At 34.5% G+C, this 20273-nt stretch overlaps 1 protein-coding gene across 7 annotated transcripts in view; it reads left to right on the top strand.

Annotated features, from left to right (window-relative positions):
- The window catches only part of LOC145672942 (very long chain fatty acid elongase AAEL008004), a 576849-nt gene extending 565271 nt beyond the window's left edge, over nucleotides 1-11578 (top strand). For all 7 annotated transcript variants that reach the window (XM_081742175.1, XM_081742176.1, XM_081742178.1 and 4 more), the window contains one exon: nucleotides 9283-11578. In XM_081742175.1, the coding sequence (XP_081598301.1) occupies nucleotides 9283-9675 (393 nt within the window). In that variant the 3' untranslated portion in view covers nucleotides 9676-11578. The remainder of the gene's footprint in view (nucleotides 1-9282) is intronic.
- The last annotated feature ends 8695 nt before the right edge of the window (nucleotides 11579-20273 follow it).

Below are 20273 nucleotides of genomic sequence, written 5' to 3' on the forward strand. Positions count from 1 at the left end.
AAAAGGAACCCTTCAGAGATGCTTTTAATTTGGGGAAAAGAAAGTAATCACAGGGGAAAAGCTGTAGCAGGTATGCAGGGTATGGTAACATACATTTTTTTTTTCGACCAAGCACTCACGAATACAATCATGCACTTTTCCAGTTTCTGCTACTCCACTAAGAAATGAGACGCCAAATGTACACACAACTTCTCATGTTAAAAAAAAAAAAAAAAAAAAAAAAAAATCTGTGGAGATATAAAATTTTAAAAGTATGTCTAGAAAGTGTCGGACAGGGTGCATGACAAAATTTAAATATCTTTCGGGTTGAGAGTGTTAATGTGATACTGCCTTGAGACTTGTATTTTGGTCGTTCTAAGTGAAATGGTATCCCGAAATCTGTCAATCGTTTGTTCTCACACACCTGGTTGGACCTGTGCACTCATGAGCTTCCATAAACTCCTTACCAATACTATAGCTTGATATTCATTCTTTGTTCCCTTGTTGAAATTGTAACGAGGTACAGCAACACCAGTCTATTATACTTAACCGCGTCACGCGCCACACTATCGACGGGCTGAGCTGGAATTTTATGCATGTGTTCCCAAAAACACATATAAGATTCACCACTATCAAAAAATTACAATGTCAAAAATAACTTCCATGTCTTAGGAGTTTAATTGTTTTCTTATATTGTCTTCATTCCTCCATTATTCCGTTGTCTTTCATTTGTATTAAATTATCCCTCTTCTTTTGACATAGAGCATTACCAGGGCCGGCCCTAGGCAATTTGCCGCCCCGCGCAGTGACATCATTTGCCATCATCCTTTTTCCAGAAAGAACAAATCTTAAAATCCACGATTTTAAGTATGCTACCCCATCATGAGCAACGAAGGGGAGGGAAGGTGCACTCACATTTAGAAAGGAACTAAACACTACAAATACAATCTCGTGTCTGTTTTTTCTTTAAATAATAATCTATTATGTTAGTGAAAGATAAAGCAAACATCTGGAGAGGAAAGATGGTAATCCTTTTTATAGAATTCAATATCGAGTTTCAATCACACTATACCAGTTTGCAATTCAAGTATAACGGGCTCTTTTATCTTTATTTCTTGATTTTTCTCTCTACATCTGTAAAAAAAAAAAAAAAAAAAAAAAAAAAAAAAAAAAAAAAAAAAAAATTGTTTCCAGTTTCAATGATAAGGAACTTGTTTGTGACAAAGACAAGATTAGTTTTCATATCAAAACTATGGTAACTAACAAAATGGAAAAGGTGTTCGCTACTGTTCGAGAATTGAGTTCTTGTATTTGACAACAATCATGCTGGAATTTGTTTGATCATTTTCTTTAGCACTGCCCATGTGACCTTAAACTAATTCGACCTAAACATGATTTATGAATGTTGTATTTAAATAGAGTGTCAGCTTAGTAAATTTAACTACCAACATCATGAAGTATGTTTTCAACAAGAAATACTGATTTTAAATAATATAGTTATGACAGATTCTACCGTCCTTCGAAACTTGCCCCCCCCCCCACCCCCCGTGCGAATGCAAGTGTTGCACATATGGTAGACCCGGCCGTGAACATAACCGTCGCATGTTAACCACTTCAACAACTCTTAACTGTTCGTCTGTGATTGATCAAAATTTTATTGCAAAGTTGGGTAACTTTTATGAATGACCATTTAAAAGAAAATTTTTCTCGCAGTCACTCCCTCAACGGATTGAAATGATGTAGGAAGTATTTAATGCTAATTTGCAGATAGCTCTTAAAAATTAAATGGAAAAGAAATACGTATTTCATAGTTACAAAATGTAATGTGAAGAAGTGCACGGATCATTACATTTTTACGCGAATTCTTTAATAAAAGAACATTTGCTCACTTTAAGATTCCGTTTCATTTACTTTGTCGACTATGTTAATTAGGCTTCAGTTTTCATCTGGCCAGTTTTACCAAAATACAAAGTTGAACAGGAAACTGTTATATCTTTTGTATGTTTTCTATAAGTAATAAAATGTTTCCCAAAATATCCTTTAATTTTTTTGTGCACCTAAAGAAAGTTTAAGTCACTTAATTATATCAAAAATGTTAGTTATATTGAGGGAGAAGCATGTAATCCGCTGTAAACAACAACAACAACCGGTAACCGCCATTTTACTTTATTCTACGGCTGTTAGCGTTCACATACTTCTTGCTCAATATTTTCGATATGCGTAATTAATTGAGTTAAACTTTCTTTAGATGCACAACATAAACGACTTTTTGGGGGGTACTTCATTACTTATAGGGACCGCGATGACTCAGTGGTAGAGCGTTCACATCTGGTACATGGGGTGCCGGGTTCGATCACAGCTCGCGCCAAGTAAACTTTGTGGTGGAGAAACACCATGTGCATGGGTTTTCTAGGTGTTCTCCCATTTCCTCCCAGTTTATTCATTCCACCATTCCATTAATTCCTCATGATATTCGTCTCCTTTAGCGTATCCGGCACAACCATTGGACGTAAAACTGAAAGATTTAATTTCATTTTTTTTTTCATTACTTACAGAAGACATACTCAAGATATAACTGTTTCCTGTTCAATTTTACATTTCATGAAAGTTGAAACCTAATGAATTGAAATCTAGTTTAGAATCTAAAAGAAGTAAATGCAATATTAAGTTGAGCAAATATTCTTTTATTATAAGAAGAAGGATTATTTTAAAACTGCAAACAAGAAGTTATATAGAAGAGGGAAAATTTAATAACAATCCGTAAAAAAGAATTATATCTCCATAAAGAAAAGGAGTCAAGATATAAATATTACTTGGGTCGCTTAATATATAGTTTCCCTAAGCTGTAAAATATTTATTTTTTAACATACATTTGTAAACTACGCATACATGCATACTTAAGTTCTTCCTCACTTCTCCACACAGTCCCCATTGAGTTTCAGGCATATGTCTGACCCTTGTACAATCCGCGGCAAAAAACCTGCAACATGAGAATGTAAGTTTATTGTGAAACTACGCCTAACCGCACAGGGAATGAACATATCGTCTAAGTGGAACGAATCACGCCAGGATAAACCTCGACCTCCTCCCGTGCACACTTATTTTGGAGCAAAAGACTTCGTTATTTCACAATAAACTTATATGCTCATATTGCAGGTTTTTTGCCGCGGATTGTACCAATTTGTCCAAACCCTTGCAAAAAATCAGGCTCTGGTTATTTAACATTGTCCTCACATTGCATGTAATTTCATCTGTTTCGAAACGTTCACTTTGCAATGCTGACTTTAACACTGGAAAAAGATAGAAGTACTCGGCGCTAAATTGAGGCAGTATAGAGAGTGGGACACCCGTTTCCACCGTAATTCTTTAATTTTGTGTCTTGTTTGCGTGCTGAGTGGGGGGTGGGGAGGGTTTGACGTTATCGTCAAGAAGAGGAGACCAGGGGAAATTATGTTGAATTGCGTTTCCCTGAAGAAGAGTGCAGATTCGACAAAGCAACCTGGTCTTCTATCAACTGGTGAAGAAGTGAAGCGGAGTGTGAGAAGAATGCTAATGTGTGCAGAGCCCTGATTTTTTTTTGTTTTTTTTTTTTTTGTGAAGCGGAATGTGAGAAGAATGCTAATGTGTGCAGAACCCTGATTTTATATTATACAGAAAGGAACATCTGAATTGTGTGCAGAGCCCTGATTTTATATTATACAGAAAGGGACATTCTTCTTACATTCCGCTTCACAAAAAATCAGGGCTCTGCACACATTAGCATTCTTCTCACATTTTTTGTGAAGCGGAATGTGAGAAGCGGATTGTGAAGCGGAATGTGAGAAGAATGCTAATGTGTGCAGAGCCCTGATTTTTTGCAAAGGGTTTGAACAAATTGGTGCAACGATTGAGACAAATGCCTGAATCTCAATGGGGATTATCTGGAGGGGTGAGGAAGGACCCACCTACACATGGATGTGTAGTTTACAAATATATCTTAATTTTTTTTTTTTTTTTTTTTTTGTTTTACACTTTAGAGAAACTTATATATTGAACGACCTACGTATAAAATAAATGTAAAAGGAAATGAATATATTTAAAATATAACAATTAGAAGATTGAGTATATGTATAATATTATTTCAAAGAATCTAAGACTTCATGACGAATCGTAATGCATTAACACAAACTAAAAATAAACAACCAATAGTGCACTACAATAAATAAATTAAAAATATAGAACTATATTAATTTAGTAGTCATTAGTTAACGCTATCATTTAGTGTACAAACAAAACGTTGAAAGTTGTTTAAATATGCATCGCTTTTGTAAGCAATTTATAAATATTTAACGTGTACGTTAATGTGTACTGCAATAACGCTTTTTTTCTTCTACACCATGGTACAGTTCGCAGAAAAAAAAAACTGCAACATGAGCATGTAACTTTATTGTGAAACTACACTTAACTACCCAGGGAATCAACATAACGTCTAAGTGGCACGAATCACGCCAGAAGAAACATCGGTATCCTTCCCTGCACACTTATTTTGGAGCAAAAGACTTCGTCGTTTCACAATAAACTTACATGCTCATGTTGCAGTTTTTTTGCTGCGGACTATACCATTAGTGACTCTTTTTTTAATGGAATTAATGTAACAGAAAACATTTCAAATCAATACTTTTTTTGAGATTCCTTCATTGACTTAAAGTTCGAGAAAAGTTAATAAAATCGTCGAGTTTCTTCATTTCTTCGCTTTTTTAAAAATAAGTGAATACCGTATTACCCTTAGTTATAATTGTTCTCCAGATACTCCAAATATAATGTAGAAAAAATTCAAGGCAATACTGAATTTTTTGAAGTGCAGCCATTGGCTTGGAATCATAGGCAGCCGTACAGTGGGTGCAATTGCACCCACATTAGTTTTGGTCTTTATTTTTCCTACAACAATTTAATCAGTTTTGAATATCTTTTCTGTGTTTGGGTATATTTGAATAACTAATTCTCTTAGGTTGGGGATGGATTAGACTTAGTAAAACAAGAATACTAACATGTACCCAATAAATACATTTACGCACATATTTAAAGAAACTGCGTACATGGATACACGTAAACTATGGATGTATTCAAGGAAATATCTAAGGACATCTGAGTGTGTAAAAGTATATGTTTTACAGTGTAAACTAAGTACAACAAGTACAAAAGATTTTATAACAACTCAAGAGATTCTTCTGTTGAGTGAAACCATGATTTTAAATTCGTCAGTGGCATCTTCAAAATATATTTTCATAGAAATCGAGCATGATGGAGTCTACCTTGAAGCATAGTAGATCTCAGTTTGGACTTGACATAAATCGTCTTGGAGCCTCTTGCACGAGCAGTCTGTAACAAGAATCATTGAGATTTTCTTTTAATTTTCTAGAAATGCTCATACACCTTTTCTCTTGCAGTTTCTTGCAACCAGTTGAACAAGTCTAGTATTGATCCTGGAGGATTGTCCAAGTGCCTTGCTTGTAGGAGTGTGATATCAGCTTCTAGTTCTGATACATTTAGAGCAAAATGTTCTACTACTATTTCAAAATTGTGCATCCTGCAACACGAATACTTTTTCCAGTTGTTATTATGGAACTAATTCTCTCAGATTTGTTGTTTTTATACAGTACTTCACTTTTTGCTTAATCAAATCGAAGAATTTAATTTTAGTAGCAATCTATAGCAGATAGTTCTGGCAAAAATATTACGATGTGTTGGCAGTAATTATCTACATCTATGTAGTCGTCAGAGAGCGAGAAGACTGTTTTACTATACGTAATCTGTCTCCCGGCAGTAGTTATTTACTTGTATAAAGTCGGGAAAGAGCGAGAGAACCCACCACGTTATCTTCGGCACAGATCGCAATGTAATTATAAGTTAAGTGGTTATTGTATCACTGTGTTACTGATTGTAAAGTCAGAACTAAAGGAAATTACCTTTTACTTCAAATGATGACCTTTAACTTCTTCATTAGTATGAAAATAATCGATCCAGTCTTGCACTTAATTGTACGAACAAGCAACAGTCTTGAAGCATTGATTTATGTGAGGCCATGAATAAGGTTAGCAGCTTATCTGCTGCTTGACAAGATCTTCGAAATGACGAAATTCTGTTTGACGATATCTTCAGTAATAGAGAAGAAAATTTGCTCGCAAATTGATATAGATGCTCCACCGCCCAGAAAACAAACAAACAAACAAACCAAAAAAAAAAAAAAAAAAAAGTTTTCACTTTGGGGATGCCTGAAAAGAAACAAGTGCTGGTGCGGAAACTGTGAAGGAAGCAATTAAATATTGCGCATTGTACTCATTATTAGATAGTCCTATTCAAGGTTTGACACTAGGCTCTGTCCAGAGACTGTAAACGTAATTGAAGCAACTGGAAAAAATATTCATCTTGCACAATATAACATTAAAAATTTTGAAATAGTAGTAGAACATTTTGCTCTAAATTCATCAGAACTAGAAGCTGATATCAGATTCCTACGAGCAAGGCACTTGGGCAATTCTCCAGAAATAATTCTAGTTTGGTTGAAATGGTTGCAAGTGTCTGCAAAAGAAAAGGTGTATGAGCATTTCCAGAAATGAATAAGAAAATCTCAGTGGTTCCTGTTACTGGCTGCTCATGTGAAAGGAGTTTCTCCAAGATGATTTATGTCAAATCCAAACTGAGATCAACTATCCTTCAAGAGAGACTCCATCGTGTTACTTTCTGTTGAAAAGTCAATATCTTTGAAAATAAATTTTGAAGATGTCTTTGACGAATTTAAGACCATGGCTTCACTCAACAGAACAATATAAAATCTCTTGTACTTGTTGTTTTTAAGTAGTTTACACTGTGATGCACACTTCGATGTTCTCAGATATTTCACTGAGTACAGCCATAGTTTACAGATACATACATATATTCATTTATGCAGTTTTAAATACGTACATAAACGTATTTATTCATGTGTACATAAACATGTTAGTACTTTGTAATTTTGTTTTGCTCTTTCTAATCCAACCCCAACCTGCACCTACATTACCACAGTTTTGCGTCCGTCTATGCTTGGTATTCGATAAAATCGTAGACTGTATTTAAAAATATAAATAAAACTCTTATTACTTGGTTACCATTAGTAAACCGTGATCTTCAAGTAATCTAAATATAATGTAGAAAAACGCAGATCGATATCTCAACTTTTTGAGGTGCCGCCATTTGGCTTGAAATTCGAAATGAAAGAAGATCAAATCGTAATTTAAAAAATAAATAAGTGAAATACTTACTACTTTATACTACATTACCCTTAGTAATAATTGTTCTCGAAATAGTACAAATACAATGTCAAAATAAAATCAGAATGATACCTCAAGTTTTTCAGGTACCGCTATTCCTATGAATTGTGGGCAAATATCGATAAAATTATATATTTGTGAAGATTTCGGACAAATGTATAAATGTGTTAACGAATTTTTCTTGTTAGATGTGATATATAATGGAGTAAAAGGTAAATAAAATGAGACGTGTTTAAGTTTTTATACATTTAAAAAACGTAAAACATTTTAAAAGTTGCAGAAAATTGATGTATAAGCGTGTGAATTATTACAATATGCAGACTTTCGGTTCTTGAGTTATTCGGTTCTAATATTCAAATAATATTAGGTTCCGAAAGAAAGAAAGAAAAAAAAAATCAACGGGACTCACCTGACATGGAGCAAACTTTGCATGGTGTTAGACTTTGATTTGCTATGAAACCGTGTAAACGGCTTCTTGTTCGTAAGTTATGTGCAACCAAATTTCTGAATCAATTATAATAATAAAAAACTTAATAAATATTCAATGAATAAGCCATTTGCTATTTCATCCTGTTTAATTACTGGCGTTTAAAATGCATTGAATGCGTTTATCTTTAGTTCAGTTTTCAGTTACCTCCCTTACGGGAGATTTATAAAGGAAGTCCCGGCCTTAGAGCCTTGTGGACTACGTCACTATATTTGTTTTAATTATAAATTGTTTGAAATAAGAATATGTACTAAAATGACACGTGCCAAGATGGCCGAATTTGCCTGTTTTAAATATAATTGTTTATCACACTATTAATGTAATAAAGAAGGATAAGCGGCGCATGAATATATTGAAAATGTAAAATAGCATATGAAGATTGTAACAAATAATAAAATTGTCCAAAGTAATGAATTGTAAATAGTAAAAATTGAATAAAAAAATGAGAGCACAGCTCTCCAATACTTAGTGTTTACAGCGCCATCTCTTATCGCGTTTATCTTATACTAACTCCGCGACCTGTTATGCAATAATTCTGGTATAACTTTAATTTTTTACTATGTCGTTGTTTTATATTTCAACATTTAACAATTGTAAATATTGTTACAATTTACAGTTTGATTCAAATTTATAATAACAGTTTTCATAATGTTATTATAGCTTTATTATTATTATTATTATTATTATTATTATTATTATTATTATTATTATTATATTCCAAAATTTTACTTAATTTCAAATCATCATCTCTGTTTAGTGCGTTATCGTGTAATTTTATTTTTGTTGCTTCTTTTAATGCTGAATAGAATACCAAAAGCTTTATTTGTTGAATTATAAATGTCTTCGTGAAACTTATGTGGAATATGTATTAAATATTGTTTAAATAACAATTAAAGATCTCTGTTGGACAGAAAAAAAAAATCAAAAACAAAGCAAAGACAATGTTTATAATTAGCGTAATTTACTTGCATACAGTTTTTGATACGGTACAGGAAAACACATGCTCCTTGCTTAAGAGTCTTCATCCCGGCGAAAATAAAATACCGCTAATTTTACAGTAATTATGTGATATCTTCAAATAGTTAAAAGATAATTGAAATATGGAACAAGAGCGCCCTAGACAATATTATTTTGCATGAGGTACCGTTACCACAAGTCACCTAGTGGCTTTCCGTTTTCAGCCGTTTAGAAACGCGAAAATAAATGCCGATTTTCAAAATGGCTCAAAATCGGAAGCAGATAAGTGAGTCGTGATAACGGTTTCTCATGTAAAATAATATTGTTTAGGGCGCTCTTGTTCCCGATTTCGATTACCTTTTATCTATTTGAAGATATCATATAATTACTGTAAAATTAGCGGTATTTTAATTTCGCGGGGATGAAGACTCTTAAAGAAAATTGCACTCCAAAAGAATATCAAGAGGGAAGTTATGAACTTTCGCTGATAATTGTATAAAACATAGAACACTTTTCATTTTTCATGAAGTGTAGAGACTACATAATTAATATATATGTTTTTATTTTTTCCAGGCACTGGCCAACAGTAAAGCCAATGGCCATACTGCAAATGGTAAAGCAAATGGCCACACTGCAAATGGTAAAGCAAATGGCCACACTGCCAACGGCCATGCCGCCAATGGTCATGCTGTGAACGGTACTGCTAATGGGCATGCGATTACCAATGGCAAGATAACAAATGGTGAATTAACGAACGGCGAGGCGAAGTTAGTGAATGGCCACGCCAAAAATGGTGACATATCAGCTAAAATGAACGGCGCCGCCAAGAATGGTTACGCTGCACCACTTCACATCAATGGTACAGCGAATGGCCATACAAATGGCTACATAAACGGAAATGCTAATGGCGACATCTATCGTCGAAGCATAAAACCTGAAACAAATGACAGTAAGAAGAATGATTAACCCCGAGCAATGCGAATTGAATGAGAATTGAAAAAAATATATAAATAGTAAATTGATAATTATGAAACTTTGTCCCCCTTTATTTTCGTATAACATCTCAAAGACACAGACTGATAAGTGAAACTGTAAAAAAAAATTAGTAAAATAACATAAAAAAAGAAATTAAATGTTCGTGTTAATGCAGTTTCATGCGGTTTTCTGCTATTCATGCAGCAGTGTGTTCCTCAAGATACGCAAGCCGTCCAGTTTGTTTCAATACGGCATGAAAGAAAGAAAAAAAAAGCGATATTTAACGTTTTGAAAATCAAGCAAAGAAGAGCTAATTGTGGTTTGGTGCTTCTCAGCGAAGATAAACAGGAACTAAAAACCACTCAGGGCTGTGACTCTATTATAAAAGGATGTGAGTGTAAGTTTAAAAAAAAAGAAAAGGGGAAAATATACATATATATATTTAAGGTTTTTTTAAAAAAAGTGGAGGGAATAATGCACAAGAACAATTGAAGAGCCCAAACATGTGCCTAATGTGCCTGACATTTTACCTCCTATGTATTGATAATCACGTGACAAGATATATCGTGTGAAGGGACCTTAAGGATGGGTTACTCTTTTTTATATATACATATATATTCGTAATATATATATTTGTTCATAGTTACATAAAAAAAATGATCATTCAGCATAAGCATTTTTTTTCTCTTCGAAGACGACATCTTTAACAAAGAAAGAAAGAAAAAAAGGAAAAAACAATTTTTACTTGCTTAATATTTCGACAACTGCCATACTGAATAAGTGCATTAATTGATAGTTAACTCGACGTTAAGAAAACTTGAAATAAAAGAAGAAATGAAAAAATATATATATGGAAGTGTAGAGGTTGTTTGAAGTAATTAAAAAAAAAATGAATAGGCTCTGTTAGTGTTTGTTTGAGAATTGGAAATATAATAATTGTGTTATTTGTAGGATTGATTGTGGAGTACGTAATTTAATTATTAGCATTGAGAGTTTTATTTGTACATACATATATATATATATATACCAAAATTAAATATGCGTACTTACTTACTTACTTAAATGAAACGTCTCATGCTCTTTTTCTGTTTCTTGTTTCATTTCGCATGAGACTTGGTTAATTTTGTAGAATGAAGGTTGTGATCATGTATAGATACACATACACACATTTATATTTATATATATTGGTGTGAATAACGCAAAATATTTCGTGAAGCTATTTCCAAAAAAAGAAATGCATTATAAGATAATGTAGCACAAAATCTTAATTTTTTCCCATAAGATTATTGCACTAAAACAATATTGTTTTTTAAAATTTTTTTAAAGTGAGGAAACAAAAGATTATTTGTTTTAAATTAAGAAAACGTGATGGTATATTATTCTTTTGTTTTCGGCTGAAATAACTCAATATTTTTTTTGTTTGTTTTCATTTTTATTGTTAAATTGATCAGTGAATGTATATGTGAGTGTAATATGTTACACACACACAATATTTATATTATATCGTTGGGAAGGTTTTTCAGTTGATAGATGCCTGAATTAGAAGTAATTTGTTCAAGTGAAGAAAATGGTAAGAATTGAAGTGTTATAGTGTGCTAGCCTATGAATTAAAAAATAAATAAATAAAATGTTAAGAACTTAAAAAAAAATATTTATGAAAAACGTTTAAACGCACTTTGTAATATTTTAGAAATATATATATATATATATTTTGAGCATTGCGAATCAAATAGGCTTGTTTGTTTCCTTGTTGATGTGCTTATGTAAAGCTTAAAAGAAATATTTGAAATGAAATAAATGCAATAATCATACTTATTTGGTTTAGGCAGTAGAAAATTTATCTTTGTTATTTATGATGCCAAGTACATTCCAATAAATTGATTTTTTCATAATATCTTGTGTTTATTCATATTGGCTTTTTAAATAACCTATATTAAGTCCTTTATTAATAAATTTAAAGCCAGTTTTAGGTAGAAGAAAGGAACCAGACCTACTATTATATATTTATCTATCATATACAGGGTGTTACAAAATTTGTCACTATTTTGAGAATAGATTTCTCACATCAAAATAAGGAAAAAAGTTCATATGGCCCTGTGGTCGGAAGTGCATAATGTCGTAGTTACAGGGTGCCGAAAACGTGAAAAACTATAATTTTACGTCTACGCTATTGTCTACTGTAATCTATACGTAATCTACATTACACCTTTTCCCGTGTAGACTATGTAGACAACCACTATCAAATGTAAGGAACAATTTCGTTGCTCGTTTGTTCATATTTCCTCATTCAGTTGTTTTGCTTCGGTGCAGCGAAAGATTAGAGAAACGACTAACATATAAACAGTAGAGGGAATTATCTAATCTGTATGTTTACTCTGCTCTGCACATACAACTTCCTTAGATTTTCCACTTTTTGAGCACTGCTTTTATAATGAAATTTGCAAAAGTAATTCTCACCTGTGGGCTTTCAGTCTTGAATCTGCTGTATTTGCCAATTTTTTCTTGCATATTTTACAAAATGCATAATATTTTTCATTTTCCTTCATCAAGACAAAAGTAAGTATTCGAAACTTACTGTTCGCTGGTCTAGGCATTTTATTTTGTACGCAATTTCGCAACGTAATGACAAAATAAAGCTCCTTTATTGTCCACGATGCCATATTAAATTACGTGTTGTTGACATATTCTACATAGTCTACGTTGTTTACATTGTCTACGCATAGTTGACACGTAAACGTAAACTATCCTTTTTTACGCGTAGACGCACATCTCTGCTTTAAAGGTCCATAGTTCCACTACTATAGGACCGATCGTAGTCGAGTCAAGACATCACTGAGGAACTAGTATATGAACTATCCAAATGTCCATCCTTCAGAACCTCCGGTACTTGCACAATCATATTTAGAGAGCCTGTTTGGGAGTATTTGATCACTTTCCACCTGCCCCTCTAAAAATTGTTGTGCACGTATTGGATCATTCTTACATTTAGATATTTGAATAGTTCACATACCAGTTCCTCAGTGGTGTCTTGACCGCGATAGCATAGCTCCCATAGTAGTGGATCTATGAACTTTAAAAGTTCACTTGTTTCACGTTTTCGGCACCCTATAATAGGGATGGCCAGAACCGGTTCCTAGTGGAACCGGTTTTCGGGTCTACGGATCCGGTTCTAGAAGATCCGGTTCCGGAACCGGTTTTTCGGATCCAGGTCTGGAACCGATTCTCCGGATCCAGATCTGGAACCGGTTCTGAAAACCGGATCTTCAAGAACCGGTTCCGCTGGAACCGAAAATTGGTGACCATCCCTACGCTAAACCCGAGCTGCTGGCAGGCTGTGAACAGCGTGCTAGATGAAATGGTGGAATCGACAGGCAGGCGCCCAGGCGGCGGCCGCTTGTCTTATTTGGCTAAATAAACTGGGTAACTGGCAAACTCATTGGCTAAACAGGCAAACTGGCCAACTCATTTGGCTAAACACCCACTGGTGGACCAAACTTTTTTCTGGGGGCACAAGCGGGTCTGGGCGGGGAGGGCACAAGCACATGGTCCTCTTTGCAGCGTTTTCAAGGTGAACTTTGTGCCTCTTTTAGGGTCTTTGGGGGCTTTCGGATCAAGGCCTGGAACCGGGGTTTCAGATCCAGATCTGGAACCGGTTCCTAAGATCCGGTTCTGGAACCGGGTTTTCAGATCCAGACCTGGAACCGGTTCCTAAGATCCGGTTCTGGAACCGGGTTTTCAGATCCAGATCTAGCACCGGTTCCTTAGATCCGGTTCTGGAACCGGGTTTTTGGATCCAGGTCTGGAACCGGTTCCTAAGATCCGGTTCTGGAACCGGGTTTTCGGATCCAGATCCGGAACCAGTTCCAGAACCGGTTCTGAAAACCTGCGGTTCCGCCGGAACCGGAACTTTGTGGCCATCCCTATCCTATAATTCTGAAACTATCCACCTTTTAGCACGAATCCATATGAACTTTTTTCTAATTCTGATGTGAAGAATCCGTTTCCAAAATATTGACATATTTTGTAGCACCCTGTATATATGTTCATACTTATATAAAGAACTAAGTTCTTTTTATATAAAGAAATAATATATATGCAGGAATAATATATATGTAATAATATACAGTATATGGAATAGAAATAATATATATGTAATATATATGTATAACTTCTTCGCATATGAAAATGTTATTAATTTGAAAAATATGTTCTGTAAATAATTTTTTTTTTCATATTAATACTCATATAATATTCATCAATAAGATTATAGCAATACTGAAAGAACAGTTGGATACACATATGCTTGGAGTATTCTGTTTAAAATCATGCTCTGAGAATATCTGATTTGCTAAGGCGATCTCTGTTCTAAAACTGCCTGATAACACTGCGTGAGGATTCAAATGGCAGAATTTTGAATCACATTTCACCGAAAATGAAAATTACTTCATTATTATAAAAATTGCAACATAGGTTCCAAAAATACATTTCATATATTATTAATTAGCAGAAATTGCGTGAGTAAGTTCTGTAAAATACTAAAGCGGTAGTCTTCAAAATACTAAAGCGGTCCTATATATCATGTACACAGACACACACACACATATATTCAATGATTGCGGGAATATTTATTTATTATTGTGTAATTTGTTGTACATTTTACATGATGTGTAAGGCTGGTATCTCATTAAGTACGAATAAGTACACAGCAATAAATGATGTGTTAAAATAACGCAAAATGACTACTACTTCAGCGTGTTACTAGGATATTAACACCAAGAACTTCGCCTTCCGAGCATATCAGAAACAACTAATAACTGACATTGAGGATTTACATTGGATTTTATTGTTTGCTATGAGCAAAGCTTTACGAAATATATTTGGTATTTATGCCAAGTAACGAATAACGAGCTGTTATATATATATAATATCTATCACGAAAATAGTTTTGTAAACTTTTGAATTCTCTAATAACAGTCACATGAATAGCAGTGCTGCCATCTGCTGTTCGTATTTGTTGTTCTTATGTTCTAGGACGTAAGCACAACAGATGGTAGAACTGTTACTCATGTAAATGATGTCAATCAATTCAATGGCTTACAAAACTATTTTCGTGACCGATTGCTAAAAACATAGAACGTTATTCGTTACTTGGCATAAATACCAAAGATATTGCGCAAAGCTTTGCTCATAACAAACAATAAATCCAATAAAAGAATAAAATGCAAATTCTCAATGCCAGTTATTAGTTATTTTTGATATGCTTGAAAGGAGATGTTCTTGGTGTTAACACTCTAGTAACTCGCTAAAATGGTAGTCATTTTGTGTCATTTTAACACTCCTTTTTTGTTATGTGCGAAACTCGTTCAGTTTGTGAACAAAATCAATATTTCTTACTAGTAGAATGCTGCTGATGCTGACATTATGACCGCTAATGCACTAATGCTGCTGATACATTATTAGATGACTTGAAAGATTCTGAAGCTAGTGGACTCTTTCTTAAGGAGTGCCCTGTTGTGCAGAATCGCTTAATGCAGATAAATAAAATTAATGCTATATTTTCTATAGAGCGTCTGACACTTAGATTGAGTTGAGTTGATTTTAGTTTAGCGTCCCTTTCAGCAGCTACATGAGACGTGGACCTACTGATTAACGTGGAATCCAAACCACATGAGCTCCCGCCGAGAATCGAACCCGGGTCTCCCACGCCAAAGGCGCGCATGCTAACCGCTTAGCCACGGAGGAGCTCCACTTAGATTGCAGTACAGGAGTAAATGGCAATGCTTTTCCTTATGCCCATCGTTGCTAAACTTAGCCTGAATTTTAAAAATTGTTTTATTTACTAGATATGGATAGATTTTTGTAGAACATTGTATTCTCTATCAAATAATATATTTTTTTTTTCATATCAAGAAGAATTTTCAAGTATTGAAATAAATTGAAATAGTGAAATCTTGCTAATGGCAAATTCTAACGTCACGTTAAACATATCACGTCATAAGTTCGGAACCATAAGAGATACAACGTTGAAACTTATACAGCTATTAATACCATATTTGGTGCCAATGTTGGAAAAGTTGGCATTTAAAGAAGCTTCTTGAATTTTACAATAAAAAATGTAAGAGAAAGTGCATATACTATTGCAAAGCAATATCTAAAAAGTTGACTAGTGAGAAACTTTTTATTTTTCAGCTTAGATGGGGGTGCAAAGCGAGAAAAATATTGAGAAAGGATTGAAGTTTATTTACAAACCAAATTGCAGGTCGATACCTTTCTTTATTTAGGTTATTATGACTTTTAATGTTAAGAGTCAACTTTCCAAAGCGCGCGCATCTGACCAGAAGAAAGGCAGTGACAAATCTTGCCAATGCTATTTTCCTTATAATGTTTGTTTTAAAGTTACTGATGTAAAGTGTTGTGCTATACCGATGAGTATTCACACTCGATGCTATGCGAGAACGAATCTACTGCTTAACGGAAGCATGATCACAAAACGAATCCTGGACCACACCTACGAAAAAGATTGCGTCAACTCCACTCAATCTTACATATATATAAAGACTTGACATTCAGACATTGAGAGCGTATAGTTCGTATTTCCTCTCTTCCAAGAAAGACAAATTTCAACCGCGGATGAATAGTAAGTACAGTAAACACTTGAATCAGGATAGTAATTCAGTTAGCAATAACATAAATCACAAAAATGCAGTTGGTACTCAAACAAAACAAACTGTTTCTTCAGAAGATCAATATCTATGGAAGGGAAAAAGCAGACCAATATCTGTTAATAATAAAACTCCTCATTCCTGGTGATAAAAAGTTATTTGTTTTTGTAATTGATTCATTTACAGTTCGCAAGTGGTCCCTAATGTTGTTTCGAATGCTGACAGTTTTGACAATAAAAGTTGGTTTCGTTTGTAATTCCACTTCTTTATTTACTTTGAATACGCAGGTGAAGATGAGATAAACATTAGCAACAAATAACTTCATGAGCCCACAAAGCAGAATGAAAAGGCTCTTTGTTATTTTCCCCGATGTTTCTTTAGGAAGCATGAAAGAAACAAAATGAATTTTCGGAGGGTTTGATAATTCTGTTTGGTTTTGTTTCCTCGTCCAATGATCTGTACCTTGTTGGCTGTCACTCTACGTGATTTAAAGTTAAAACTTGTGCGTTTGTTAAGAACAGATATAATAGGGTTTCTTTTCATTCTTCTTCTGTTTCCAGACTGGCATTCTGTGTCTGAGGTGTCAAAAGCGAGTATAGAAACCAGAGAGGTTCAGTGTCTATTCACCATTACATTTTGTCATCATCATCATCATAGGTGTTCTGCCATTTTGGCAGGTCACTTGCTGCCACTGAGAAGCATCTATGATCCACGATCTTACGTTAACCTCTTCGTCTTCACGTGTGACTTTTCTATTTTGATATCGTCCAGTAATTGTAGTTTCCTTTGTCCTCTCCCTCTTTTACCTGTCACCATACCCTCTAGCACGATCCTCATGATACAGTTCCTTCTTAGCTAATGTCCCAATCAGTTTCTCTTCCTTTTCTTAAGTATATTTAAAATTGTTCTTTTGACCCCCACCATTTGTAATACTCGTTCGACCCAGCTAGTTCTCTCCATTCTCCTCCACACTCACATTGCGAAAGCTTCCAGTCGTTTTAAATCATTTTTTGGATAATGATCATATTTCTGATCCTTACAGTACAATACTCCACGCGAAACATTTTATGAGTCTTTTTCTCAACTCTTTATTCAAAGTCGCACAAAACAGACTTTCTTTCCTCCTTGAGGCTTCTTTCGCTATTCCAATCCTTGCTTTTATTTCACGTTTACATTTCGGGTTTATTCCACACATGCTCATCGGGTTTTCAACTACAGACTGAATACATGGAAGGGATATCACCTTTAAGCGGAAGCAGTAGAAGTGATTAAAAGGTATTTAGCATGCGTTCTTTTCTTCTTTTTACACTTCATTTAATTTTAAATTTACACATATTTCGTTGATATTCACAAATACATTTATAATTTCTATTATAGTGCAATATTCCATTTAGACCTCCTGGTATTTGTTAAATATCATACTGTTGTTCCGCGGGGAAAATCAGATCTAAACCATCGGAAGTGGGGAGCAGCCGCCTTCACAATATACTTTACAATGTAACTTTTGTTTGACAAGCGAAATTCGTTTTGCGGATTGCTTGCGTACACAGACAAACGAGCGTTTTCGTACGTCATATTTTCTCGTCATATATTACGATCAACCCTACTCCCAACATTCTTATCCAGGTTCAGTAGCAGTATCTTACCCATTACTATTTCTTAGCTTGCCGCACAATCGGTACAGGAAATTCCTGTGTGAAACAGTTTAGCCTGCCATTTATTTCAAACATATGTTTTCTATTCGTTTCATATATTCTCTCGATTTCGTATTGCTCCCATTACACTTTTATTGCAACGATTTATATACGATCATAAAAGGAAACCCCATACCTAACACACAATTAGTAGACTGTTGTTTCGTACCCTCCAATTCGACGTTCCAAATGAATTTGCACAAATGGAATGGCAAAAGCGATGAAAATATATGCATTTGAGAAAGGCTTTATTTACAGTCAGGCACTCTTTCAGTCTTTCTTGTTCTTTCTTCAGAAGAAAACATACGGCGGAAGAAATGTGGCAACAGCGCGCTCCATTTACTCTGTACTGCAATCTAAGAGTGAGACGCGCTATAGATACAGGTACAGGGTATAAACCGATAAAAGTTAAAATTCATTAAAAAAAAAGCAATAAATGCTGAAAGATAATTATTTCTACACACGGTTACCATATACATATTACCAGAAAAAGTACAATGGGGTTGCCATGTTTTTCCACTGTAGATACATCACACAAGTTGTAAATAATAATAATAATAATAATAATAATAATAATAATAATAATAATAATAATAATAATAATAATAATAATAATAATAATAATAATAATACCGTAATAATAACTGAAAGCAGATTTCAGATATTTAAACATACGTGCAACGTATAAGTTATTTTGGCATTTAAAATACAGAGTGAGGCAAAAAGATATTAACATTAAATGGAGGTTCATTCACGTGAAATTACAAGTCAAGGATTTGGTTACAGGGATTAAATTTGGCACCCATCCTGCTCAATGCACTTACGGAATCCGTCCATTGTTGATTGTATGGTCCTCGAGCCATTTGGACAGGGATAGCAGCGATCATCTGAGTGATGCTTTGCTCGGATCACCTAGATGACACAGTTGCATTTGTTCACACAACCGCTGATGTGGAATGTTGCTTCATCAGAAAACATGAACAGAATGTCCGTCTCCATACGCACCATTTCCAAGATAATTTGTGTAGCATTCACACGTGCTTGCTTGTCCGCGTTTGTGAGATGCTGCACAATCTGCAAGTGGTATGGCTTCATTCCTAAATCACGGTGTAAAGTTCTAACCACTGACATTTGAGAAATGTTAGTCCTGGAGAAAGTCTGCGCGAAGACTTGGTTGGGCTGACTACCATCATTCCCTGGACGAGGATGATATTCTCTTTAGTTTGGACAAATCTTCAGTTCGAACGGACCCCGTCCTTACAAGCTTCTCATAGATCCTACCAATTGTCAGGCGCGAAGGTCCAGGCTGTGAATTTTTCTTGTACGATGCTTGGGGACTGAAAAGCCTCCATCCAGGCGATTATTTTCCTTCTTTCCTGAATGTAACATTGGCACGCCATGGTTTAATCTTCAAATCAAAAATAACACCCATTAAATGTGAACATCTTTTGGGCTTACCCTGTATATTAAACTGATCATACACTATAAAAGACAACACAGATTGATGTTCCTCTATTATTAAATGTGAATACCATACACTGTAAAAACTTGAATGCTAGATGACGCTGAGGATTTTTATTGAAGTTCACCGTAATCTTTTAGCACTGAGGCTATATAAGGCGTGTACCTACAGTTCAAAGTGAAATCCGAACCATTATAATGCCCTTGGAATCGAATGCCCTTTGCACCAGAGACATAGGCTCTAGCTACAAGACCAGCGTTAAGAACTGAGCAACTGCTGAGGATAGTAGAAGGGGATGATGCTTAGGTGTTCAAGTATCGATTTCAGAACTCGAGTTCTAGATGGAAGTCGATTAAGATAAAAGAATAATCAGATTGTAATGTTACAGCGTTTCCATATCTTCTTTTGGTAAGGCTTAAAACTTTGAATTGTCGGTACTAGAAAGCAAATACAGGACAAGATGAGTCCTGCACAACCTTAATACAGGACAAGAAAGCATATTGTAAAATACAGAGCAATCCTGTATATAACGACTCTGGCAACCCATGGTTTCTGCATAACGCATTTTTTATTTAGTCTCACCAACTAAAATTCTTATATATCAGGCAAAAATAACGTGTGTCAAAAATTAACTTAATTAAATAATATTAAATTGTACCCCCAAGCATCCTAAAGTTTTGATGGCATTTACAGTGTATAAGATGAGGCAAAGGTACCTTGTAAGTTTGGAAAGACAACTGTAAGTCAATAAACAGATATTCTGAACGTAAT

Source organism: Thermobia domestica, chromosome 16 (assembly GCF_964235325.1).
Source record: "Thermobia domestica chromosome 16, izTheDome1.hap1.1, whole genome shotgun sequence".
NCBI classification, from domain to species: domain Eukaryota; kingdom Metazoa; phylum Arthropoda; class Insecta; order Zygentoma; family Lepismatidae; genus Thermobia; species Thermobia domestica.